The sequence below is a fragment of the Crinia signifera genome, chromosome 3 (assembly GCF_055691185.1).
Source record: "Crinia signifera chromosome 3, ASM5569118v1, whole genome shotgun sequence".
NCBI lineage: Eukaryota > Metazoa > Chordata > Amphibia > Anura > Myobatrachidae > Crinia > Crinia signifera.
Genome location: NC_139219.1, coordinates 148,208,986 through 148,234,134, shown reverse-complemented (window position 1 = coordinate 148,234,134; position 25,149 = coordinate 148,208,986). Strand labels below are relative to the sequence as shown.

General features: G+C 43.9%; 1 protein-coding gene across 1 annotated transcript in view; it reads left to right on the top strand.

Annotated features, from left to right (window-relative positions):
- ENPP1 (ectonucleotide pyrophosphatase/phosphodiesterase 1) overlaps window positions 1-25,149 on the top strand; it is a 139,062-nt gene that overhangs the window by 52,237 nt on the left and 61,676 nt on the right. The window contains exons 2-7 of the mRNA XM_083176706.1: window positions 4,333-4,405; window positions 5,839-5,955; window positions 7,539-7,664; window positions 13,064-13,124; window positions 15,267-15,364; window positions 18,654-18,733. Coding sequence (XP_083032832.1) covers window positions 4,333-4,405; window positions 5,839-5,955; window positions 7,539-7,664; window positions 13,064-13,124; window positions 15,267-15,364; window positions 18,654-18,733 — 555 coding nt within the window. The remainder of the gene's footprint in view (window positions 1-4,332; window positions 4,406-5,838; window positions 5,956-7,538; window positions 7,665-13,063; window positions 13,125-15,266; window positions 15,365-18,653; window positions 18,734-25,149) is intronic.

Below are 25,149 nucleotides of genomic sequence, written 5' to 3'. Positions count from 1 at the left end.
ATCCGCTAGTTTAGATTGGAACTGGGCTATGTCTTGTTGTTGGCGGTCATAGGAGGATATCAGATCATTGTGTGAGGCAACTATTTCCTCCATTTTGCGTTCTAGTTGATCGGTTCTGTCCCCTATAGCCACTAGCTCTGTCTTGACTTCGCGGATAGCCGATTTTAGGTCTCGGGACATCTCGGCTTGAAATGCAGTGAAGACTTGGCACAAGGATTTCACCGTTACTGGCGCTTCTGACTCAGTGTCCACCCCAGCCATCTCGATGGGGGAGGGGTATTCTGTCTGGTTTCCCAGAGCAAGGGGGGGCTGTTTCAGGGGGCTAGTGGTAGCTGGAGGAGGTTGTGAGGATTTCCTGGAGGGGAGGGAGATTTTGGATGGCACTGCATCCTTGGGTTTCTTGGCCGGCATGGTTATGAATGGGATCCTCTGGGATGGGTACCGGGGAAGGAGTATAGGGTTGTTATAGCATTTATGCAGCCCTGTTTACATCTGTAGTGAGTGGCAGCTATGGAGATGCAGTTTTCACATATTTATTCTTATTCTTAAGCTCCTGGGGGGTTAGACAGTGTGTTTCTTTAGATGTGAAATCTCGTTTTGTGCAGACCCAGATCTGTGAGCGGCAGGGAGCTGTTACCTCTGAGGATGGTAGTCAGTTGTGCTTGGCCTAGTTAGAGGGCAGCTGCAACACAGTGGGCACAGATGTTGGCCAGCAGAGGGTACTTGGCACTATGATAACAATAGCTGGGCTGTAACTGCTCCCACCCCTGGTGGACAGAGCCAGGGGGACAGCTGGGGGGGATGCCACATATGTGGGTGCTGTGGAGAGGTTCTGTTAGGGACAGGGTGTCTTGTGTGGCTTATATGCTGCGCAGCAGCTTCCAAGATGGCGCCGGCAGGACAGTGGGGACAGGTGAGGCCTCCAAGCAGGGTCTTGTAGGGAGCTATTGCTTAGGCTCTATTTGTGGGGTCACCAGCGAGCTGGTTTCTGTCTGGCTTCCTCTCCCGGCTGTGCTATCTGTCACTCACCGCCTCCTCCGTCCGCCGTCTGTAGCTCCGGTCCCGACAGCCGCTCGTGAACGCGGTCGGCGGCGGGCGTCTGGCGGGAGCTCTGGGAAGGCAGCAGGCTTGTGGGGAGTCGCCGCTGCCGCGCTGTCCTCGGTCCCCTTCTTCTTATCGGCGGGCGTCACGGGTTTCGGGCACCCCTCCGGTCGTAGCGTCGCCTCCTGCTGGAAATTTAGGTCCCGGCTCCGGCCTTCCGACTAGGCCGCAACCCGCGGGAGCGCTTAAAAGCACTCCCCGGCTCCGCGGTAGGGATCGGAGGCCGGTCGGACACAAGGGGGACTGGGTCTAGAGTAAAAGAAGGTTTGGGATGGGGTATAAAGCGATTGGGAACAAGATGTAAGGAAGGTATAGCGGGAGCTCTGCTAAAGCGTGGCTGCTCAGGACGCTTGCCAAGCCACGCCCCCAAGGGCCTAAACATTTTAAACTATAACTATTCCTAACCCTTAAGTTATTCCTCCTTGATCTATTTTCCAAATCTTCTTGTTTCTCTTTTAGCTCATTTATTTATGAACGCAAAAGAGAAGGTTTTCTGTCTACCAACTCCAGGGCATCTGTGCACACACCAAGAGAAGATAGCTCAGTTTTAAAATCGACAGCTTTCTTGAGTTCTAGTTGGAAAGTTGTTTTGATACCCTCAACCAGGGTCTTAAGAACAGCATGGATAGATCAATGACTAAATCAGGAACAGCGTCTGGAGAAGACTAAGGCCCTTATTCTGATCGGTGCGGCCCGATCAGAATATGCGGCCGCAACCGTGCAGGCGAATCCCCGCCTTCCATACGGATCGCCACCTGCCGTCCGTATGCGGATATGTGGCGATCCGCATGAAATTGGACGGGGATACGCCTCCTCCATGGTGGGAGCAGCCCCTGCATTCGATGGTCGCCGAACATCGAATGCAGGGCCGCACGCTCCACCAGGTCCCGCAACACAAGACCACACGGACACTTGTCCGTGTGAAATCATGTATAGGGGCGGGCAGCTGACATCCGGCGATGTCAGATGCCCGCCCCGTACCCATGCGTCACGGCCTCATTACCATGCATACGCCCCGCGTTTGCATGGGAACGCCCATGAAACGGGGGGCGTATGCATAGGGTAATGAGGCTAAGTAGCCCCTCACGCCCCTCTACGCCCCCTGTGCGGCGTATAAAGAATCCGTGCGGCGAAATCGCCTGCACATGCGCAGAGTGACCTCTGCACATGCGCAGACGATCAACATCGGCGGTCCGTCCGCATGCGGGAATTTCCGCACCGATCAGAATAAGGGCCTAATTGTGTCTGACCATTGTTTGCGAGGAGTTCTTGTTCTTACGAGTGAACATGGCTGGATTTGAAGCTACTGAAGCTTTTTTGGATTTATTGGGCATAATAAAATCATCTCCCAGGATTAATGGCGTTAAATAAAAAAAGGTTTCACTTTAGTGCTTTGTTTAAGGACAAGGACCTCTTGAATAAACTGTTAGATAAATATTGAGGAAATTTCTCTGGCAGATTTTCTCTGTACAACTATTTTGTAGCACAGACGGTTCTCTAGTATCTATTAATAATGCAATGTAGTCATGCTGAGTGTAATATTTTAGTAATATTTATTTTGAGCAGCTTACTATTTGAATCTCTTGCAGCTTTTTGATAGTGAAGGGTGGAAAAGCTGCACGGTAGGAAATCACAAACAAATGTGGTGCACTGTAATGCTGTAAATTGTCAGCAAATGTCTCTTGCAGCTTTCCCTGTACATCTATTAATGATGATGTGATCCTGCTGAGAGTTAAATCTCATATAAATATATTTGCTTATGGGTTATCAGTCCAGGGTATTAAAAGTTGGTAGTGGTTAAAGCAGTGTGCTGAGTATTGATCAGCTCCGATTACTGCTCCTGTAAGTGCTTCAGGGCCTGGTACCTAATAGACAAGAGCACACACTCATGATATCCAGGCATACACTTTGTTAGTGGCGCCAAGTACATCAGACCCGCACCTAGGACCTTCCACCGGTTATGTGTGCACTCAGCCTGGTCCAGAGCTGGGGGAATCAGAATTGAGCAGCAATACACTGCAGTGGAAGGCGGCCTCTGAGGTGTGCCAAAGTCTCGTGGCTCTGGAGGGAGAGGTGTTTGATGAGGCGGGAGCAGCCACTGTGTTGCTGACTGCTGAAGTCAGCAACAGCAATTCCATCTCAGCACATCTCCAGCTTGATCAACAGCGCATGCAGTTATTGTACTGCTATGGCTTAAGACAAGTCTCGTGAGCGTTTCAATAATAAAATATGTACTAAACTTTTAATAAAAGCCTCTTTGGTACTTATGTAATATCTGGGCTCCTCGTGGGGTTAGCTGCGCTCGCCACGCTTCGGGCACGGTGGCTTGCTGCGCTCACCACACTATATAAAATGAACTCCATGCGTAGTTGGATAGTAGGGGTATGAAAAAATGGGGTGCATTTAACACGGGAGCCCAGATAATGCATAAGTACCGCCTCTTTTACTGGGGGGGGGGGTCAAAGAGGGTAGAGGACTATGCAATAGTAGATCTTCAAATGTGGGTCAAGTTGCTTTCAAGGCAAATTTCAATTTCAAGGCTTTCTCACACCAAGTAATATGGCATTCATGAAGGCCTTCTATACGATGGCCAGAACCCAGGGTAAAAATTGTGCTCCAATACTTAATAAGGGTATCCCTCTGCTGCTGGATTATTGTGGAAGGCAGTGATGTAATATAAGTACCTTAAATCCTGGTATGAGGGTAGTATAAATTTTGTTTTTCCAACCAGAAGTATAGAGTTGAGTTAAAAGCAGCCATCCTGGATGGCTCCGCCCACTCCCTCCATTTTATTTATTATTATTTATTTTGTGGTTTTAAGAAAAAGGGTTGGGGCTTATAGTAAGTGATTCACATGAGTTTAGCCCAGTCCCTGTTTTTCAGACTTGCAATTATTACCAGGATGTGGGAAATCCGCCCATACTTGCTGGGGTCCATGTGACTACAAGTAAAATCTTGAAGCCTGATAAGTATGGTACAGAAGCATGGCTACAATGATATGAATGTGCAGCCACATCCCCAACCACTGCCTTGTATGCCAAGATACATCTCTTCCCAGCCCACTTTCACATTTCACCCCCATCCCCAATTGCTGTTCTGACCTGCCGGAGTTGGCAGCCATTAAGTTTTCAACTTTGCTATATCTTTGTGTCTCCAAGGACAGCACTTTATTAAAACAAAATGCATATACTACATTATATATTGATGTACTCTGTCTTTTTTCCTTTCTAGTTAATCTGTGTGTGCATACTAACTGCAATCCTTGGATGTATATTTGGACTAAAACCAAGCTGCTCTAGAGAAGGTAACTGAAAATCTACGGAGGATCAGGTTGGGGTTAAACCTAAAATCCATTGCTATATACAATACCATGCACTGATGAGTTAGGCCCAAGTAATAGTTGAAGGTACTATTTAGTAGCAATCAGGGGCAGATTGGGAATGAAAAGTGGCCCTGGAAAATTTTGTAGCAGTAGCCTCATATGGGCAGCAACAGAGATGTTAGTTGTAGCCATTGGCCATGACAGCAGCACTTTCAGCACCTCCCCTCCTATAAAAAATTGTCACAGAGTGGGCATGTCCAGCACCAGAGAGGTAGATAATGTGCCCCATATGTTTATTTTAGTAACTTTATTTTATACACCTTTCAGAATGAGGGAAAATAACTAATACTTATATTTGTTTCATCAACTTTATGCCAATCAATCACCATAACACCATACCTCCCAACTGTTCCGCTTTCCGTGGGAAAGTTGCGGTTTTTGGGGACGTTCCCATGTCCCGCCTGGGGCCGGCAGTGTCCCGCGGCACGCAGGGAGGCAGTTGGGAGTCCCCCTGTCATCCAGTGAATAGACACTATTCCCACAGCAGAGAGGCTGAGGACTGCCAACAGCTTACAAAGCTGGGGGCAGGCCCCCACAGCGTCGAAATCAGGGAGTGACCTTGTGGAATTTAAGTGATTTGTAGGCCATGCCCCCTTCCAGCTAAGCCACACACCCTAATATTGGCGGCTGTCCCTCTTTCATTGTCTGAAAAGTTGGGAGGTATGTAATACTCAATCCTATATGTCAGTCAAGCAGGCAGTCGGCACAAACACTGAATCACCACAATCGCAAGTGGCAAAGTAATTTGCATGTATGTGAATTATGTAACCGTTTACGACTATAAATAAGCCACCTTGCAACAAACAAAAAAGGCCCAATAGGCATGTCAGCCCACCAGGAATCTTTCAGGTGAGCGCTATGGCCAATCCACTCATGGTTGCAATGCATGCCTTAGCGTGTGCGTGTGTAATAATTTATTACAATATGATAATTTAGTTTAGGAACTGAAAATTTAGCAAACTATAGATCTATCTGTGTCACACATCTTTAATTGTACATTAACCAAACTAGACTATTTCTCTCCCAACTGAGAAGTTAAGCTTGCCGTGGCAGAATCAAATTCCTATAGTATTTACAGCACAGGTAAAGCAGCAAGGAAAAATCTGCACAATGTGGCTTAGCGCACATAGATGATGCATTGAATTGTGCAGTGCAGGGCAGAACAAAGACTGCAGCCTAATTGACCCTTCCCCTTATCCTGTAGTTACTGAGAAATAATAAAAGTAATGTAACATCCGAAATTGTGAATGATTTATTAAGATCTATTGCAATTAATTGAAATAGTTTTTATACATTATTATTTGCATAATTCAATATTTACTGTAATTCAAATCAAATATGTTTTTCCACTGTAGTAAATAGCTGCAAAAATCGATGCTTTGAGAGGAAATTTGGGAGCTGCCGCTGTGATACTGCCTGTGTTGAACTTGGAAACTGCTGTGTAGATTATAAGGATTTATGCATACAGCCAGGTAAGAAACACTTACCCAATAATGCAGTAAATTCTCATATACCAGAAACTTTATTGTGTTGTAGCATTTATTTGCATTAAGGTGCATAGACACTGGGCGTGTATGCACAGCAATGATGCTGAAAATCGCTGGGCTGAAAATTGCTCAGTGCATACACACTGAGCGATTTTCCCCCATCCAAGGAATTTTTTTAAGGGTGGACGGCTTTCCATAGCACGACGCTATGGATAGCCATTCACCCCACCACTCATTTTATCATATAGCGTTTGGAGGTGGAAACCTGAGGTTTTCTTGGTGAAAAAAAACTTCTCCATCACGGGAGCCTATCAGGCTTTAGTGCTAGTACCAAACAGATGCTTGTCCAGCAGCATTATCTAGAGCAGTGGTAGCCAACCCTAGCCCTCGAGAGCTACCAACAGCGCACATTTTCCAGACAACCTAGCTGCTGCACAGCTGCACTCATTAATCACTGACACATTTTAAAAGATACACAGATGGAGCTAATTAGCTCACTTGTGATTCTGTGAGGAGACCTGCAAAACATGCACATTTGGTAGCTCTCGAGGACTAGGGTTGGCTACCCCAGATCTAGAGCTTACTCTACAGCACACAGCATGCTGCCAGAAGCTTTATACCAGGGATGGGGAAACATTGCCTTCCAGCTATTGTTGAACTTCGCATCCCAGCATGCCCTGCATTAGTTTTACACATAGCTAGTGGCAGGTGTTCAATTAGTTTAGTAATACCATTCAGGTGCATGGGAGGAGGGAGGTATACTGAGTAAGTAACAATCCATGGTTTCTCCCAGCTCACGGAATGGTATTAGTAACCAGTCCAGAACACTACATGATAATAGAATTCAGAGATATTGGCTACATATATTTGTGCAGGTGTATGACATGCCCCCAAGCCGCGTCAAGGCTTCTCTGTATATTGGGGGTCCCCAGCGCTATATCTAGGTGCAGGGTGCGGAACCCCAAAAACCAGCACAAGCCAGAAAGTCCAGAGCAGCACACCAGTGAAAATACTATAGTGTTAATAGGTATTAGTGATAGGAAGCCGAAGCTGTATATAGATAGTGAGAGAGAAAAAAAATGAATGTAATTAAAATGTTAAAGAAATAGTGTTAGTGAGAAAAAAATTGTGCAAAGTGTTAATAGAATGTAAGGGCACGCTGGAGGATCGGTAGGTGCCCCAATACATTGCTATGCCCAGGGGGTCTACACTGCTGTTGACGCCCCTGTATGTATGTATATATATATATATATATATATATATATATATATATATATTTTTTTTTTTTTTTTTTTTTCATTATTATTATTATTATTATTATTTATATATACATTTGGTCTATCTATAATACTTTAACTGACCGGGCATATACTGGGTCACCTAAGTGTCCATCTCCGTGCTTTGCTCCGCCCCTCTGGAAACCCCCTTCTGAAAATCCTGCGTTTGCCACTGAAGATATGGCAACATTGGCTAGATCTAGTTACAATCTGAACATAATTGAATGCTTTTATTTTGCATATCAGAAAATCTTGGATGCTATTACTGATTACTATATATTCCTCATGCAGCTCACATCTGGACATGTGAGAAGTTACGATGTGGTGAGAAGAGACTTGCTCAAAGTCTGTGCTCCTGCTCCGATGACTGCAAAGACATTAATGACTGCTGTGTTAATTATGATTCAGTCTGCAGAGGTGAGTGTGTATGCTATTATCCCTTTTACATCGCACATATTACCTGAGCCCGACCCTGGTTGTTGCCAGGTTGATCTGGGTCAACATACGGTGTGAAAGGGCCATTTGAAATTACCTGGGTCCAGCAAACCAGGATTCTGACCCGGGTTAATGAAGGGTTAATCCCAGGTTTGACCTCAGTTGCTGTGCAGTGTGAACGGGGAACCAGGGAGGTGGCAGCGTCCACTCCAAGCGCTGCCTCCTCCCCTGCCCCCGATGATGCGCCGCCACTCTGCCCCGCCCCCTTTCTCGCAAATGCCGGGTCACTCTCTGGACAAACCAGTGTCCAAATCCCAGGTGTGACCTGGCATTTGCGAGATGAGGGGTATATGTAAAGAAAAAATATTCTTTTTTATTATCACATTAGAAACAAAGTAATGTGACAAATAATGGTAATTTATATATACATGCATCTGATAAAACAAAACTTTCAACCAGGCCTTTATATGTGTCCTGTATACCTTAGGCCACACCTGGCAAACCTGTGGCTCTGGAGGCTGATGTGAAACTACACATCTTAGCATGCATTGCCATTGTAAAAACAGATTGGTCTGCTAGATCCATCTGAAACTGAAGAAAACAGGTCAAATCTGACTAGTCGATGGGGGCCTTTACCCTGAATACTACAGTATGTTTTCTACTAATCAAGATCAAATTGTATGACTGTCAGCCAGGAACAGATTAGACATATGGAGGACATTGCCTAGTAGGCCTGTGGACTCATGGGTATATCAAATTGTGGTACTTCTGTAGTTTCACGGCGCCGGAAGTAACAGAAACTTGGCAGCCTGCCAGAGGCTCGCGTGCCGCTCTAGCTAAAGTGTTATAGTGTAACGTGATATAGCGTAGCGCTGCGCGTGCCACTCTAGTTGAAATGTAATGAAGTGTAAAAAGGAGACAAACAGGGCTAAATGGGGCTTATAAATTGCACATCCCGGCACACCGCTACCACAGGGGGTGTCCCGAATGTAGACGCTAACTTATATTGCGGTTTGAGACGCTTTTAGCATCTCAATTCACACTCCCGGCACTTCGGCTTAGACGCGCGCGGACAGTGTTACGTAGTCAGTCAGAGAGCTATGCAGTTTGCGTAGTCAGTCAGTCAGCAGTAGCCCTGTATGAGACACTGAGGTGAATAATGGCAGTGGCAAGTCTCTGTATGGCAATGGAGCGTCTGACGCTATTTAACCTGCCGCAGACGGAGGAGGAGGCTGTGGCTTTTTTGCGTGTTCCTGAATCAGCCTCACTATCCACGCCCAGGGCCGCCAAGAGAAATCCTGGGCCCCGGAAAAACAACTTCCTGGGGCCCCCACTGACGGAGATCCCCGCACACTCTGCGGACCCGGTGTTACGCCACTGCTTCCAAGGTGGATACACGTACAAAAATTTACACTGTAATGTCTATTACACGTCACACACCCATTACATATTATATCACATGCCATAATGCTCATTACACGTTATGCCACACACCGTAATGCTCATTGCATATTAAGAAGTTAACATGCTCTACCAGGGGTTAACATGCTCTGCCAGGGGTTAACATTTTGTGCCAGGGATTAACCTGTCTGCCCTGATTTACATGCTCTGCCAGGGGTTACATGCTCTTTGAAAAGGATTTACACATACACTCCAACATGGCCCATTTCATTAGGTACAAAATGCTCTGTTCCTGGACTTCCCTGCCAGTGGCAATTACAGATGTGAGCCTGCAGCACAGTCCAATATTCAAAAGGGGGGGGTCACATATACTGCCACCCCAAGCATCACTGTCCTGGACTCAGTGGCAGTTGATGTGACTGCCCCTCTTTGAATTTTGGACTGTGCTGGAGTCCAACCTCATTTTGTACCTAATGGAATGGGTCATGTTGGGGGTACTTGCCACCAAATAAAAAAAAAAACCTGTGTCCAGACCAGGGCCCCCCTGACAGGCCCGGGCCTGGGTAAATTGTACCTGCTCCCCCCCTCTCTCGGCACCCCTGTCCACGCCCACCCGAAGCGTGGCGAGCGCAGCGGTACGCGTCCTACGACCTTTTCATACCCCCACTATCCACGTCGGTGTGGAGTTGAGAATAGAAAGTGTGGCGAGCGCAGCGAGCCACCGAGCCCGAAGCGTGGCGAGCGGATGCGGATACCTTCACAGCTATCCGCGTCCCCTCGCGGGCTTCACAGGTGTCAGCGTCCGCTCGCCACGCACCGATCCCGAAGTGTGGCGAGCGGACCCTGACACCTGTGAAGCCCGCGAGGGGACGCGGATAGCTGTGATGGTATCCGCGTCCCCTCGCCACGCTTCGGGCTCGGTGGCTCGCTGCGCTCACCACACTTTCTATTCTTAACTCCACGCCAACGTGGATAGTGGGGGTATGAAAAGGTCGTAGGACGCGTACCGCCGCCGCTCGCCACACTTCGGGTGGGCGTGGATAGTGGGATTTACACGGTCCACAGCTGTGGCGTCCACTAGTGGCACTGAGGGTGGGTTTCAATAGTGTTCCCCTAGGGCCACCTAAATTTAGATGCTTTTGCGTCTAAATTTAGATGTACCCCTTCACCTAAGTAAATCCAGACGCAACACCTTTGCGACTTGCAAGGCGCCTGTATTCTAACGCTTTAGCGTCTGAATCCAGGCTTTCCGGCTTCTTAGCGGCTATCTATGTGACTCGAGATTCAGACGCAGTTGCGTCTGAATCTCGCGTATAGTTTAGAAGCCCCGGCATCGCTGTGCCGGGGTGTCCACTTTAACATACTGCTGCTGCTGGCCGGCCACTACGCTGTTTACGTACAGCTAGAGCGGCACAAGCTCAGTCAGACAGAGCTAGAGCGGCACGCGCACAGTGAAACAGAGCCTCTGGCAGGCTGCCAAGTTTCTGTTACAGACTGTGCGCGCGGTGGCGCCGTGAAACTACAGAAGTACCCAAATTGTTATTTATCTTTCCATCAATTGAGTATGTGGCAAGGCTGTGGTGCTGCATCAGCACTATTTGGAGGGCCCTGGCCTATTAGCAGTGTCAAGTACAATAGTTATTTGCATGATACAGCTATGGGAGTACAGTATATGGACTGCACCACTTTCAGTGCTAAACTCTACCAGGCTCACTATGCACATCTATGACGCTCCGCAAGGGCTGTATTCAAATACAAGTGAAATACTGTAAACATAGATGAATTTAATGTTGTGGTAAGTGCTGGTGTAAGTTAGTACTTAAACATGTATTCAGTCCAAATGTAATATCTGTATTAAAGCAAATATTTGCCTAAACAAGGTATTACTTTTTTATTTCATAAATCATTTTCCCTTCAGTGCACCCCCAGTAAAGATTGACTATGTTTGATTTCAGTATGCACATTTGGTTGGGAACGGCAGTGATGTCTCAGCAAAGATTAATCATTGCAGTATACTGTAGTAGCTTATAAGAGTATGGGCATCTCCTTTATACAGTCATTACCAAAAGGGATGCGCAAACTGGCCACAAGTTTCCAAATACATCATGGGCAATCTGCACAAATATTAGTAGGATTTCACAAATTAAAGATTGCTCTAAAATATATAAAGTGCTAAATTTGAGAAAATCGAATGTTTGACAATTTGTGTTATCTAACTTGAGCAAATTCAGCTAATAATCAGAGTTTTTATAATGTTTTGACATTTTTTAATTATGAATGGCAAACCTAAAAAAAAATGCAAATTTGAAACAGTATAAATCACATTTTAAATAAGAGCAACATTTTTATTTTGTTCTTTATTATAATTTATAACTTAAGCCTTATTTTGAACATAAATGAGGAACAGAAATATCAAACGGTGAATCTTGAATGTAATCTGTGAACATGGAATGTGAGATGCAAGTTTCAGACCAGACCTGTGGATCTGGGTGTATTGACCATTGCACTGCAAAGTTGTTAGCGGCCATCAACCCAGTCTGAAATATTCAAGCATCTCTTATCATGCTGCATGCTGTCCGGTTGTGCAATGGATCTGTATCATTGCTGCAAAGGGCTTGATTATCAGTCACACCAAGACGGGTATGGTATAACTTACCGACAGTCGGATTCCGATGGTCATTTCTCCAACATCTGAATCCCAACTGTCAGGAGCCCATCAGAAGGGCAAGTGCATTGAAGCCCCTTGTGCGCTCACTGTGCTAGCCACACTGCGGACTCGGTGGCGTGCTGTGCTCGCCACCTATTCTATTCTCCCTCTATGGGGACCCCCACAAGGAAAAATAGCCAGTGTAAGTTGTGATTCCAACTGCTGGGCGACTGATGGTCGGGATTCTGATGTCAGAAAACAACATGGATTCTCGACAGTTGGTCACTCATCCGGCACCCACCCAGGCAGTGTGGGTTAATAGCATTGTAGTTCATGGGCAAAACATTGCAATAGAGCCCCTACACACCCATTCACTGGAACCAATATTTCAAAAATCACAACATACCCCTCCTGTGTTGTCTCTCTACATGCTTTCATACAGTGACTGGCTGTCAGCACTCTGATTGGAGCAGGATAACTCCAGCCTTCAATTAATCAGCATGCTGACAGCCGTTTTCTGTCTGGCTGGATGCTAAGAGGCAGGTAGAGTATGCAGCCTGGCCGCTCTGATATGGAGGATGCCACTTGCCCCTGCTCGGAGTCCCCTAGAAACGTGGGGCTCTGGACAGCTGTCCAGTGTGCCTATAAACGAACATGGCCCTGCTCCCACATCCCACAAACTGCACATACTCTGTTGTGAACATATGCATATTTGCGTATCTCTGGCCAATTCTGATTTGGTTCATGTTAGTTTATCTTTGTGGATGTTTCCGGGTGTCAACTGAAGGACAACTGTGTAAAAGCATGGATGAGAACATCTCATGGGCAAAGAGCCAGAGTTGTGTTCTAGTGGTGCATATGCTGAGGGACCTCTACTGTACTTTAGATTAATCTCTTGCATCCAGTATGGTGTTAGGTGTAAATGACTATACTAGTGATGGAAGGCTTGCACACCAAAAGGGCACAATAGGCCTACACATTAAAACACATGCATTGCTAAATTAGCTTTCTCTTTGCATTCCAGAGATAGCCACGTTTGGATCTGCATAAGACCTAGATACAGGCCCAGAGTGCCCGCTGTTGATCTGAATGTAAAATAAAGATATTTTATGAATTGCCTTAGGGTTGCAATGAAAAAAAATATTCCTCTAGAGTGCAAAGCAGCCCTGTATTTTTTTACATTTGCATTTATTAGTTTATTGCTACCATGGTAGTTGGCTAGTATGTTACTGATATGTCACTAAATGCCAGCACTCGGAAACTTAAATATTTTTGGAATAGCAAGTTTATTCTCGAGAGCTGTGTCTGTATAACTATACATTTTCATTTTCAGGAAACAAAAGCTGGGTACAGGAACAATATGAAGATATTCAAACACCAATTTGCCCACCTGGGTGAGTTCATGATCCTTTTTTCCAATACCAGAACCTTTTTTCAATATTTTATTTATTTACAGTTTCTTATATAGTGCAGCAAATTTCATTGTGCTTTACAAAAGGGAGCAGTGATAAAACAAACTGGGTAGTAACAATCCGACATAGAGGTAGGAGGGCCTGTCTTGCAAGCTTACAATCTACTGTATATACATAAATGTATTGCAAAATTTAACATATAGTATATCTATAATGATCTTCCATGTGTTCATCTTTAAATTTACAATAGTACGTTCATCTTTGTTCTAGAACAAGTGAGATTTTACATCTCGAGAGTTTGATAATAATAAAGTAAAATTGAACACAATCTTTTATTTATTGGAACAACACACTGCACTTTGTAGGTTATGTACAGCAAGGAAAAGTAGTATAATCATAATCTTTGCCGTGGGTCTCTGCCACTTACAGATGTAGCCATGCTTATTGTTGCGGCGACCCTGCTGCTTTTGCTTGCTTGGTGCATAAAATTTGCCCCCACAGCTTGGAACCACCACCCTGCAATATTGCTAAACAATGCATTTCCGTGAGCCATGGGAGAGCATCGTTCCTGCAGGAGTCGCACATAGCGATTGGCACGGCAACAATGAGCATGGCTACATCTGTATGTAGAATCATTTTTTTTAAACATCCCTGAAAAGAATTACATTTTTTTCTATATAAGATCATAACAAACTTTTAGAGATATTTACCATCCACACTATCAGAAAGTGCTGTTTTGCAGAGTGCCCCCTGTATTTTTTTAGTACTAATAACTTAAAAATATTTGTCTTTGTTCTACTGGATTCTACTGGAATCTGTATTTATTGTTCTGATTCTTACACAAATACATTTTCTGTAGATCAACTCTTAAGGTGCCCATACACGGTACAATTACAATTATTGTATGCGATTTGGACTAGATCGTATCGCATACGTTTTGCAATGCAATGAGATGCAAATTAGTACAAAAAGTATGTGCAGCACATACTTTTTGAGCTGTGCAATGAGATGTGTGTTGTAGTGTGCATCTCATCAATTGTACCGTGTATGGGCACCTTTAAGGTGTACATATACTATGCGACTTCTCCCCTTTTGCTGCTGGCAGGAGGTCCAACATGGAGATCATACGTACAGCACTTATGATCTCCAGCGTTTTATGGGCGTCCCTGTGATAATGCTGGGCATTCCCATGGGTACACAGGCGGACGATGCCTGCAAGGGGCAGGCGACTGACTTCACATGACGTCAGCCGTACAGTCAGTTGAGACTGACTTCAATTCCAACGACCATCGAATGATTTCTCCGGCGGCGGCGGCATGCAAGCGAATGTGTCTTCGGTACACATCCCCTCGCATAGTTGCAGGGGGGAGCAACTTTTCACTCAGTAAGCCGTGATCTTCGCACCTTAACGAGTCAACTAGAATCAGGCCCAATATGCCAAGGTTTCATTATTGATTCACAGATCGTTTTAGATGCCACAGTATAAGTACTGGAAAAATACAATCTCTCACCACTCATCCTTGACCTTCATCATAACTTGATCTTCTTTATGAAGTTTTTTGCATCTGTCCCTGGCCTAATACACCTCTTTGGGATCATAGAGTCGATCTTTAATCTCCTGACACACACACACTGTCCAAAACAACATCCAGATCATTCACATTAGAGGTAATGCGTACTGCTCTTAATAATTGCGAATAAGGCAGTCCTTTTGAGAGGTTGGGGGTTGAAGCTAGTGGCTAGCAATAATGTGTTCTTATCAGTGGGTTTCTTGAATAATGCAGTAGAAAATTTACCATCAACCATGTTGACCGTAACATCCAAAAAAGTTAATGCTGCATGGGCTATAATTACACGTGAATGTAATTGTACTTGGGATAGCATTTAGATACAGATGAAACTCTTGTAACATTTAACATATTTAGAATAAATTGTATTTAAAGTAATATGTTGTCTCTCAAATTGGTACATAAACAAATTTGCATAGGATGGGGCCATATTAGACCCCATCGCTTATATATTAAATCATATATAGATATATAGATATACAGTACAGTGAATCTAATGATGATCAATAATTTGACTATTCAGTTGCTGCCTGCTAATTTATTTAATGCTTTTTAGGTTCTCTCAGCCTCCAGTTATCTTATTCTCGTTGGATGGGTTTAGAGCAGAGTATCTATATATGTGGGAAGGACTTCTTCCTGTGATCAGCAAACTGAGTGAGTAACCCCATCCTTGTGCACAGCCATGTAGTAGCTGAAGACCATTATAAGGGGCTTATGTAATAGCTTGTGAGCTGCACCTTCAAAAATTTCCGGTGAGCCTGCCCATATCACGTAAAAGATCAAACCTGGTTAATTTTGCTCTTTTTAAATTAACGCCATTTTTTAAAATATGGGCTGATTCACGGGATATTTCAGAGAGCAAGGCAGCTCATGGGCTGTCACATAAGCCCTATGGAAGGGTGGACTACTGTGTGGCATAATGTATAAGGGGCACTACTGTGTGATGTGTATAATGGAAATTACTACTGTGTAGCATAATGTGTGGTGTAATTTGAATTAGGGATATTATTGTATGGCCACACCCACTTTTAAGCTGCTCCTATTTAAAACAGCTTTTCGATAAAGCCTCTATCTAGAATAAAAGTAGACTACAGTACGTGTTTCAATAAGATGGTAAAAATGTTGGTATCCTGTATTACAACCCTCTTAATTTATGGTTACCATCTAACCATAAATACAGTGCCGTTTTCCTTATGGGGTCTGGGTAATCAGTGCGCACTGGAACATACACCCTGCAACTATTGTAGCTCATCATCTCATCCGGTGGCACCATAGTTTCAGGGATACAGATGTGTCCACACCAACATACACATGCTCCCACTACCAATACTGTAATCTGCAGGGGGTACCAGGAGAAGGAGTAGCACAAAATAGGGATGTACATAGATATCAATAGGGCAGCTGCTGGCTGAAGAAGGTCACACAACGATTTAAGAGGGTACATCTGTGTATTTGGAAGGATAGCTCTGCTATTAAAGACTCATTCGCTGTCCGAGAGTCTTGCTGTCTTCCGTGTAAGCTCCATCTTTCCAAGTAAATCAATGCAAAAATAGTCCTACCAGCAAATGGTGATCCCCAGTTTAAAAAAGTCCACATTTTTGCATTCCCAATTATATGTAATGTAATGTAAGGCACTCCTAAATTAGTAAGTAGTAACGGTAAAAATAAAAACCGTAAAACTTTAAAAAAAAAGTAGTATTAATAACAATAAATAATAATAAAAAAATAGAGTGGAAAGAAATAAAGGGGGGAATTAAATTGTAACCACTACTTAATTTTTTATTCAATTATTTCTCCCTCTCCTCCATTTTTACCGCATGAAGTTGTCCAGTTTTTGCATGAAAACAAACATGTTATCTCATTTGGGTCTATGAAAAACAGGCAACTATTGGGGATTTTGTAGGTTCAGCCTTTGGACAGGTGAAACAAAATCCCAGATAATGCTGGCTGTCGGGGACAACTGAATTACACCAAGGGATGCAGATTACTGTAGCTGATTGAATTTCCCCCATAAAGTTCATACAATATATTTAAAAAATCTTTCTGCTCTGTAGTAAGTGAGTCTGCTTTCATGCAGGAAACTGGAAACATTACACAAGCGCTCTCGGTAAAATAATATGTTAACAAATCAGAGCCAAGAGAAAATGTCACGGAATCATTTTTATATACACTATTTAAGAATGTGCAGGCATAAAACGAATAAACATGTCAAGAAGCTGGCTTTTGTGCAAAGCTATTTTAGAAGGCATAACTTTTGGACATTTTCTACTATGCTTATTTTATTTTTCACATTTATAAGCAGCTGTACAAGTGATGTTATAAATGCTGCAGTGCTCTAGAACCAGACGTACAGTACATTGTAAATATGTGTAAAATAGTGCAAAAAACTATCTGAACCAAGAAAACATTAAATCTTGAGTTACAATGCTCATTGGTGTTTTACTTGCTTTTGCTGTAGGATATATAAAAAATCCCACTCCTACAGTAAGTGTTTGCAGCATGTAAAAAATGGGGTTGATAAGTGGTTAAAAATAGATTAAACTAATTGTGTATTGTTGTGGAACTACGAGTCCCAGCAAGCCTGCACCGCATGCAGAGACTTCGAGAACCACAAATCCCAGCATGCGAGGCATTAAAGGGCCCGCTGGGACTTGTAGTACGACACATACGAACAGTAAAAGTTTATTACACACATAGCCCACTCATACTATACTCACCTACACTATCTTAACATGAAGGATCACTCCCCTTGTTCTGTAGAATCTATTTGGGGTTCCTGTGGAAAGAAATCGTACCAGCATGATAGCTTCTGTGCTTCTCCTGGTACGCACGCACGCTGTAGACACAAGCAGGACTTGTGTTTACATCTGTGGCTCCACCCACAGACTGGGAGTTAGGCCCGCCCATTTCTCCGATCATGATTTTGGAAAATGCGATATTGTGTGATTTTAGAACCTTACTAAATTTCGCATCCCATTAACTGTCACCCACTGTATCAGTGATATTTCCTATATATAATGCAGAACAGATTACAGAACTCAACATTTATGGAGACTGCAGGTACTACAGTAATGCCATGTTCAGATGGTGTTACCCACTGAGCTCCATTGCTTCCTATAGGAAAGATATCAGAATTGCTAGGAGAAATGCATTCAGCTCCCTATACCACCTCATGGCACTTGCAGAATACATGCATGACCTGAGGTCATGTAGTATGCGCACTGGCACTGCTAAAACAGAACCAGGCAGTGAAAACTTTTGCTGCTTCCATTAGCAGCGATTCAGCGAATGTGTTGATGTTGGCAATTGTCACAGTTGCATTTCAAAGCAGCTGTCCCAGCAATGTAGCAACAATAATTACTTGCTCCAGTAGAAGTGTCCACCACTGCAAACCACATGTCGACCTTTTGCTTGTGTCAAGCATTTGTCAGTGTAGACCTTGTGCGTGACAATCTGTTGTCAAAATTGACCTTGTGCATGTCGAGCTTTTGACGTCAACCTATTGAATGTCAAACTAGACTCTCTCCCATTTCCAGGAAAACTCAGACCAGCTTGGTAGCCCGGGGGGGGTGGGTGGGTGTGTGCTGGTGGCGGCCGGTGATGTACGGGGGGGGGACGGGGGGGGGGGTGTGGATCGGTGCCAGTGTTTTTAATGCGGGGCGGGCTCACCTTCTCCTTTCTGCTGCCCGCTGCATGTCGCTGCACATGAGAAGCCCATGGGTCCCAGGAGGTGCTGTGCGCTATTGTGCATGCAATAGATGTGGGCAGTCCAGGGGGAACACGTCCGGCTTGTTTTTACAGAGTTTTGGCCCGGCCCACCGGGAAATGGCCTGGTTTCCCGGTGGGCCAATCCGCCCCTGGTTACGGTCATAAACTAGCATTGAACAATAGTTGTTTAGCCTTTGTGTAACTTATTGTTGTTTTCTCTGCTTCCATCTTTTAGAAAAATATGGGACGTATACACGTGCATTAAGGCCTGTGTATCCATCAAAGACATTTCCCAACCATTACAGTATTGTCACAGTAAGTTATTTGAATTGTTGAATTTCTAAATGTACAGTATGACCTATTTCCCATGTTATAAATTTAGACCAGGGCTACATAAATCTGGTTCTGGGCTTGAGGTATGGTCAGAGTTTTTTTTTTATGTTTTGATTGTTTATAGTTATGCTACAGTACTTAAAGAGCAATCATCATAGCTGGGATCTTCCATTTCTCAAAATTGTAGTCCAAATCTTAAAATCTCAGTACATTTCTTATTTTTCATATATTTTTTCTTTGTTTTTACATAATTTCAAAAATTGGCAACAATGTTCAGAGACACCTTTTATGATAAATGTACAACAAATCTTCATTACTGATTAGAACAACTACTGCAGATGTGGTAATAAAATATTTTTACTTAATTTTTAAGTTGGAACATGCATACTGTACATCATAAAGGGATGTAGTCAATATCCCTGTGCTCAGCATGCCTATGAACAGAATCCCGACGATAGCAATCCCAACATATCCTGAAGGTAAGTATTGGGGTTAGGGTTAGGCTTTGGTACTATGGCTAGGCTGTTGGAGGGGGGGGGGGGGTGCCACAGAATGGAGTTTTGGATGTGAACCTATATTCATATCTAATCCTGCGGCTGCTTATTTTCGGAGCCCCGCGATCAGGTATACATTCCCCAGCCAGAGTTAAATCCTGCCCTCTGCGAATTGATGTGCATGGCTTGCGAAAATATTGCAGTGCCACGAATAGCTGCAATCCCATTTGCAAGCTGCTCGCCATCTAATGAGTTGTCCACTGTGTGCAGTCTCTACGTAGCCCTGGACATACTCAGCGGCTTTGCTAGAGACAAGCTGATCGAGGCTGGAGCTAATGCCATGCACATTTCCTCCAAACGCCATGGCACGTCTGCATTTTCCATGGGCATGCCTGCATTTTTTCTGCCACTTCCTTAAAATGTCCGGTTGATTTTGGGCACCAGTTCCCTTCTGGACAGTACTTGGCCTCTAAAGCCTGCAAAGCGGCGGGCGCTTCCCTATGAGAGCCACATATCCAGCAGTCAGCACAGCCAGAAGGGTAAAGCGAATACTAGGAACCCTGCAGCAGTTCCGGCAAGTCGAAATCACCACAGCTGGCATCCGGGTCCTCCAAACTATTGTCTGAAAGGATTCCCTGGAGGCCAGCACCGCCGACCTGGATTTTGAATGCTTCATAAGTTATATGGGCAGGAGAGCATTTTCTTAACACCATTATGCCATCAATTGAATGTGATGCTTCCCAGTGGGTCATTGTTGTCTACACTCTGTCTCCTGATATGTATGTACTCCATGTATTAAATCTACTTGTTTGTTCATGTTTCGGCCACCATGTCTTCCCAAGGATGCCTCTGCATTCCTTTGCTCCTCTTGTAGTTAATGAATGTACCTTTAGTTGCTGAGAGTGTATAACATATTGAGAATTGTGTGGATAAATCTCTCTGGCTTCGGGTCACCTGGAGGTTGAAACAGAGTCTTTTGGGGAATTTCTAATGCACACACCATAAGGTGTTTTTGTTAGTGGGGTCTCACAGCCCTTCGTCTGAGTGGTACACCATAGTGCATGAAGAACATCACCCAGAAAACCTTGTCAACGGTGATAGCACATTGGTCTCTACTGGGGTGTTTTTTCCTCTGTCTCTACTGGGGTGTGCCTGTGCATACTAGGAGTTGAGGTTTACTGACTTGAATGGAAGGTTTTCTATAGCATGCAATGGTCTTGAGACTTATATTAATGATCTATCATGGCCTCCATAAATTTTGCGTAGTGATGGTTAGTTATTAAGCCTGCAGACTTATATTTTCCCAAATCCCTATCTTCATCATGAAGGGCTTGCAAAATCTGCTAGTGAAGCTTACTAAGTCAGGCTAGTTGCCTACAGATCTCACAATTTTTTTCCATTAAGTCTATTGCGGGCTCTTGCAAGTGGGCTAGTAGCTTTGCCTCTTTTGTCTTAAGTTCTCCTGCTGTGGCACCAACTCACTGCACCAATGAACTTATCTGAGACAACACTTATAAACATTTGCATCAGCCAGACATTCTGAAGTAGTAATCCCTCCGCTGTTGCTCCCAGATTTCTCTACTAATGGGTATAACTTTACCATCCAGTCAGCACATTTCTCTTACCTAATGGGCAGGAACTTCCACACGTCCTTTTTCTTTGCACACAAAAGTCCAGGCATGATCAAAAGTGAATCCACATCAGTTAAGCAAGCCAGGCTAATCATTTTTGGTGGCATCCCCTTTGTGCTGTGTGTGTAAATATCAATGTGAACTATCCAAGAAAGCTCATTAAGGGTAATCCCCTAAATGAGAGCCAGTCTTTGGTTGACAGGCCTGAATGTGCCATGATTTATCTGGTATAGGACAGCCCCTACCAGTTCAAGATACATCTCCACATGTTGCAGGTACAGTATGGCCTAACCCAATCTACATATGCCAGTCAGATTAGTGTTGAGAGTCTGTAGTACTTGCTCACACTACGTAGTTCATCTGTTCATCTGTCTCTTGGAGTAGTGAGGCACAAATATTATAGAATACGTGTAATATCTCAGAAATTACTGCAATGCTCTCAATTTACTTGCTCTGGGCCATTAGATAAAATACTATACTTCAGCTGGATATTTGCCAACGCTTGGCTGATGATATCTCCCTTGGACTTCTAGCAGATGTGACGCTTTCCAGAGATGGTTTGAGAATATGCCCCACATTCCATTTTAGCTTATTGACTTCCCTGTGATACTTACAGCATACTCTCAATCACAATTAAGTTATCTTTAAAGCCCAGAACCTCCTGGAATTAATGTCACTGACCCTGTCCATGCACTTTATGAATATATTATGGGCTTCTGACTCTTTATCATCCTGTGAAACTGATATAACCCCTTGAGGGCCAATGAATGTTGTCTTTCCGGTTTAGGTAAACCATGCACAGACAGATCCAGCCCAAACTTAAGCCTTGTACACACGGGGCAATATATCGCTCACTCTGAGCGATATATCGCTCACGCTGAGGGATGTATCGCACGGTGTCCCGTTTGCATCAGCTACCAGAGATGGTCACTGATGAAAAAGAAACTGTCGGGGGAGACCGGCAGTGGAAATCAGCTGTTCGCAGGAGCAAGCTCCTGCGACCAGCGATCACTACGGGCAGAAAGCGGGAGCGCACACCCGGCGATAGGTGCACAAACTTTTTACATCGCTGGCAATATGGTCGCTCAGCGACCATATTTCCAGCGATATTTGCTATAATCGCAACCGTGTACGCACCGTTACTAACATTCAAGGTTTTAAACCTATCTTTGTTTGAACACAGGTTATTTTGTTAGGACAACAATTAATTAAGAGAGCGCACTGCATTGAGGGACTAGATCCTCCGTATTTTATTCCACTGGTATCTCATGATTGTTTAGGAGAAGACCTTTCCTCTCCACTCAAGCCCAAATTTCTAACAGTAGCTTTAACCAAGCCTTATTATGCAATTTCCTTGTTTTCAATAACTTTTGCCTATAAAATTGTTATATCTTTCATAGTGCTCGTATCAGATGCATTAGAGAGGTCACGTTGGGTCACTCCCCTTTGCTCTGCAGACAAGCATTGGTCTTTGAACCAATTTAAGGTTTCCAATCGCTGTCAACAATGTTCTCTGTCAAAATTATGAATCTACATGTATATATTTGACAGTAGTTCTCAATGGTAAAATGGTGTTCTTCAGTGCACTTGTTTTTCCAATGTCATATTTAACACTAGACTCATTCTGCTCAGTCTTCTGAAATATCCCTAAATTCTCTATTTGCTCCAGGGCTGCCTCCGTTGCTATTCTCTACAGCAGACATGTCCAAACTATGGCCCTCCAGCTGTTGTGAAACTACAAGACCCATCATGCCTTGCCACAGTTTTGCTATTAGGGAATGTTAAAACTATGGCAAGGCATGCTGGGATGTTTAGTTCCACAACAGCTGGAGGGCCACAGTTTGGACATGCCTGCTCTACAGTATATGTTGGCTATTTATCTCTCCAGTGACTGCTGACTATTTAAATAACTTTTTCTTCTTTATGCATCCAGGTGCTTCTTCACTAGACTCTCTCCACTCAATCATCCTGTCATCTGATCCAAACCTTTTATTGCCAAGCAGTAGTTCCCTATGTGTCTCCCCTCACAGATCAGTACCAAACTGTCAGGGTGAAAATTAAGGCTAATTAGTCATGGATGTACTACAAGGCCTTTTAGCAATTCCAGTCATTGAGCTTGGGCATGGCCAAAACTACCTGCGGCTAGGCACAGTGGCAGAACTTGTGGGTGGTGAGCTCAGGTGCAAAAATATTATTTGGGCCCCCCTCCTCCACCCCCAACCCATACCTCCCAACATGACCCTCTCCAGGAGGGACACAATGCTCTGTTTCAGGACTTCTCCCTTAATTATGATTGCCATCACATGTGTTGAATATCCTTTCTTATCAAGTTTGAAACAGGTGATGGCAATCATACATTAAGAGGGAAGTCCAGAAACAGAGCAATGTGTCCCTCCTGGTATGGGTCATGTTGGGAGGTATGCCAACCCAAGTTCATAATATGCAACACGGGGAGTGTGTGTGTGTGTGTGTGTGTGTGTGTGTGTGTGTGTGTGTGTGTGTGTGTGTGTGTGGGGGGGGGGGGGTTGATTGTTGGTTAGGGTGTGACAGGGAAAAGCTGTAGGTGACTTGAAAAGGGTCACAGAAGCAACAGTGGGCCCTTAGCCACAGGGTTAGCACCTGCTGCACCAATGGTAGTTCTACCTTTGGCTAGGGGAGCACATGCACCAGATGCTGGATTTGATACCTATTTGTGCATGCAGGGGGAGAGGGGAGAAGCTGGAGCAGAGCCAAATTACTGCCTTGTGCCAGGTGACTAAAATCCTAGTTTCAGCACTCGAAACAGATGTAGACCCTCAGAAAGAAACACAAAGTAACCTGCCAAAGCTGTATACTGTTTGCGTGCCTGGGCCAGGAGCCAATACACAATGATGAAGGTCGTCAATGCTAGCTAACAGCTGATGATTGCAGATTCACTACTCATGTTGATATGTGCTCCCTCATTGCTCGTGGATGTATAATAGGGTTTTGTAAAACAATTTTTCTGTTTTTTTTTTCCTTAGATCAAATCAATACTTTATTATCAAACTGACGGGTAGATTTATTAAGCTCGGTGAAGTGATAAACTGTCTGTTTTTTTATCACCTTCCAATCAGCTCCTACATGGGAAGTTACAGGCTTGGTTTGAAACATGATAGGTAGAAGCTGATTGGCCGGTGATAAAAACCAGACACTTTGGGGGAAATTTACCTAAGGAAATTTGTAAAAAATAGGTGTATTTGTATCCAGAAATACACTTATATTTGACATTTACTATACCGAAAATATGGCAATTCATATTCGTATTGATAGAACATCAATACGAGTACGAATTGCCGTATTTTCGGTATAGTAAATGTCAAATATAAGTGTATTTCTGGATACAAATACACCTATTTTTTTACAATTTTCCTTTAGTAAATTTCCCCCTTTATCACTTCATCAAGCTTAATAAATCCACCCCTGAACATCTACAAAATTGTGCCGAAGTGTACCTGATGCATGATGCTCACTTGGTGCATATGCTACTGGTGCATCATTGGTTACATATTTAGGGGGAAATTTACTAAGATGGGAGTTCTATTTCACATGGGATGTTGCTATGGGCAACCAACCAAAGTCTACTTCTTATTTATGTACATTCTAGAAGATAAAATATATAGGGTGAAATTTAATAATGTTGCTATGGGCAACCAATCAGACTCTGGGGGAAATTTAATAGGATAAGAGATTCAGAAAGTGAGAGATTTGGTAAGAAATATCTCAGAGTCTGATTGGTTGCCCATAGCAACATCCCATGTAAAATAGAACTTCCATCTTAGAAAATGTCCCCCCTTAGTGACCTGGCATCGCTTACATTATCTGGCGTACTACTGCTAAACTTATGGGTCTAAGTACTAAGCCTGGGAGAGAGATAAAGTCAACTGAGATAAAGTACCAACTAACCAGCTCATGACAATTTTTCAAATACAGCCTGTGGCAGTTAGGAGCTAGTTGGCTGGTACTTTATCTTCATCCACTCTATCAATTGCCAAGACTTCGTACATACTAAGGTCAAAATGTAATAGGATGAGAGATACAGAAAGTGAGAGAATTGGTAAGCAATCTCCAATTTTTTTAAAGCGGCAATCATTTACACTGCAAAATCAAATGGGTTTTACAGTTGTTAATGCCGATGAAATATGACCAAAGAAACAATAAGTGAAAAGCGCAGGTTACGTATTATGTCCGTAACCTGCGTACCCTTTATACCTAACTACGTGCGAACAAAGCGTAGCGCAGCGTAGAGTACCTT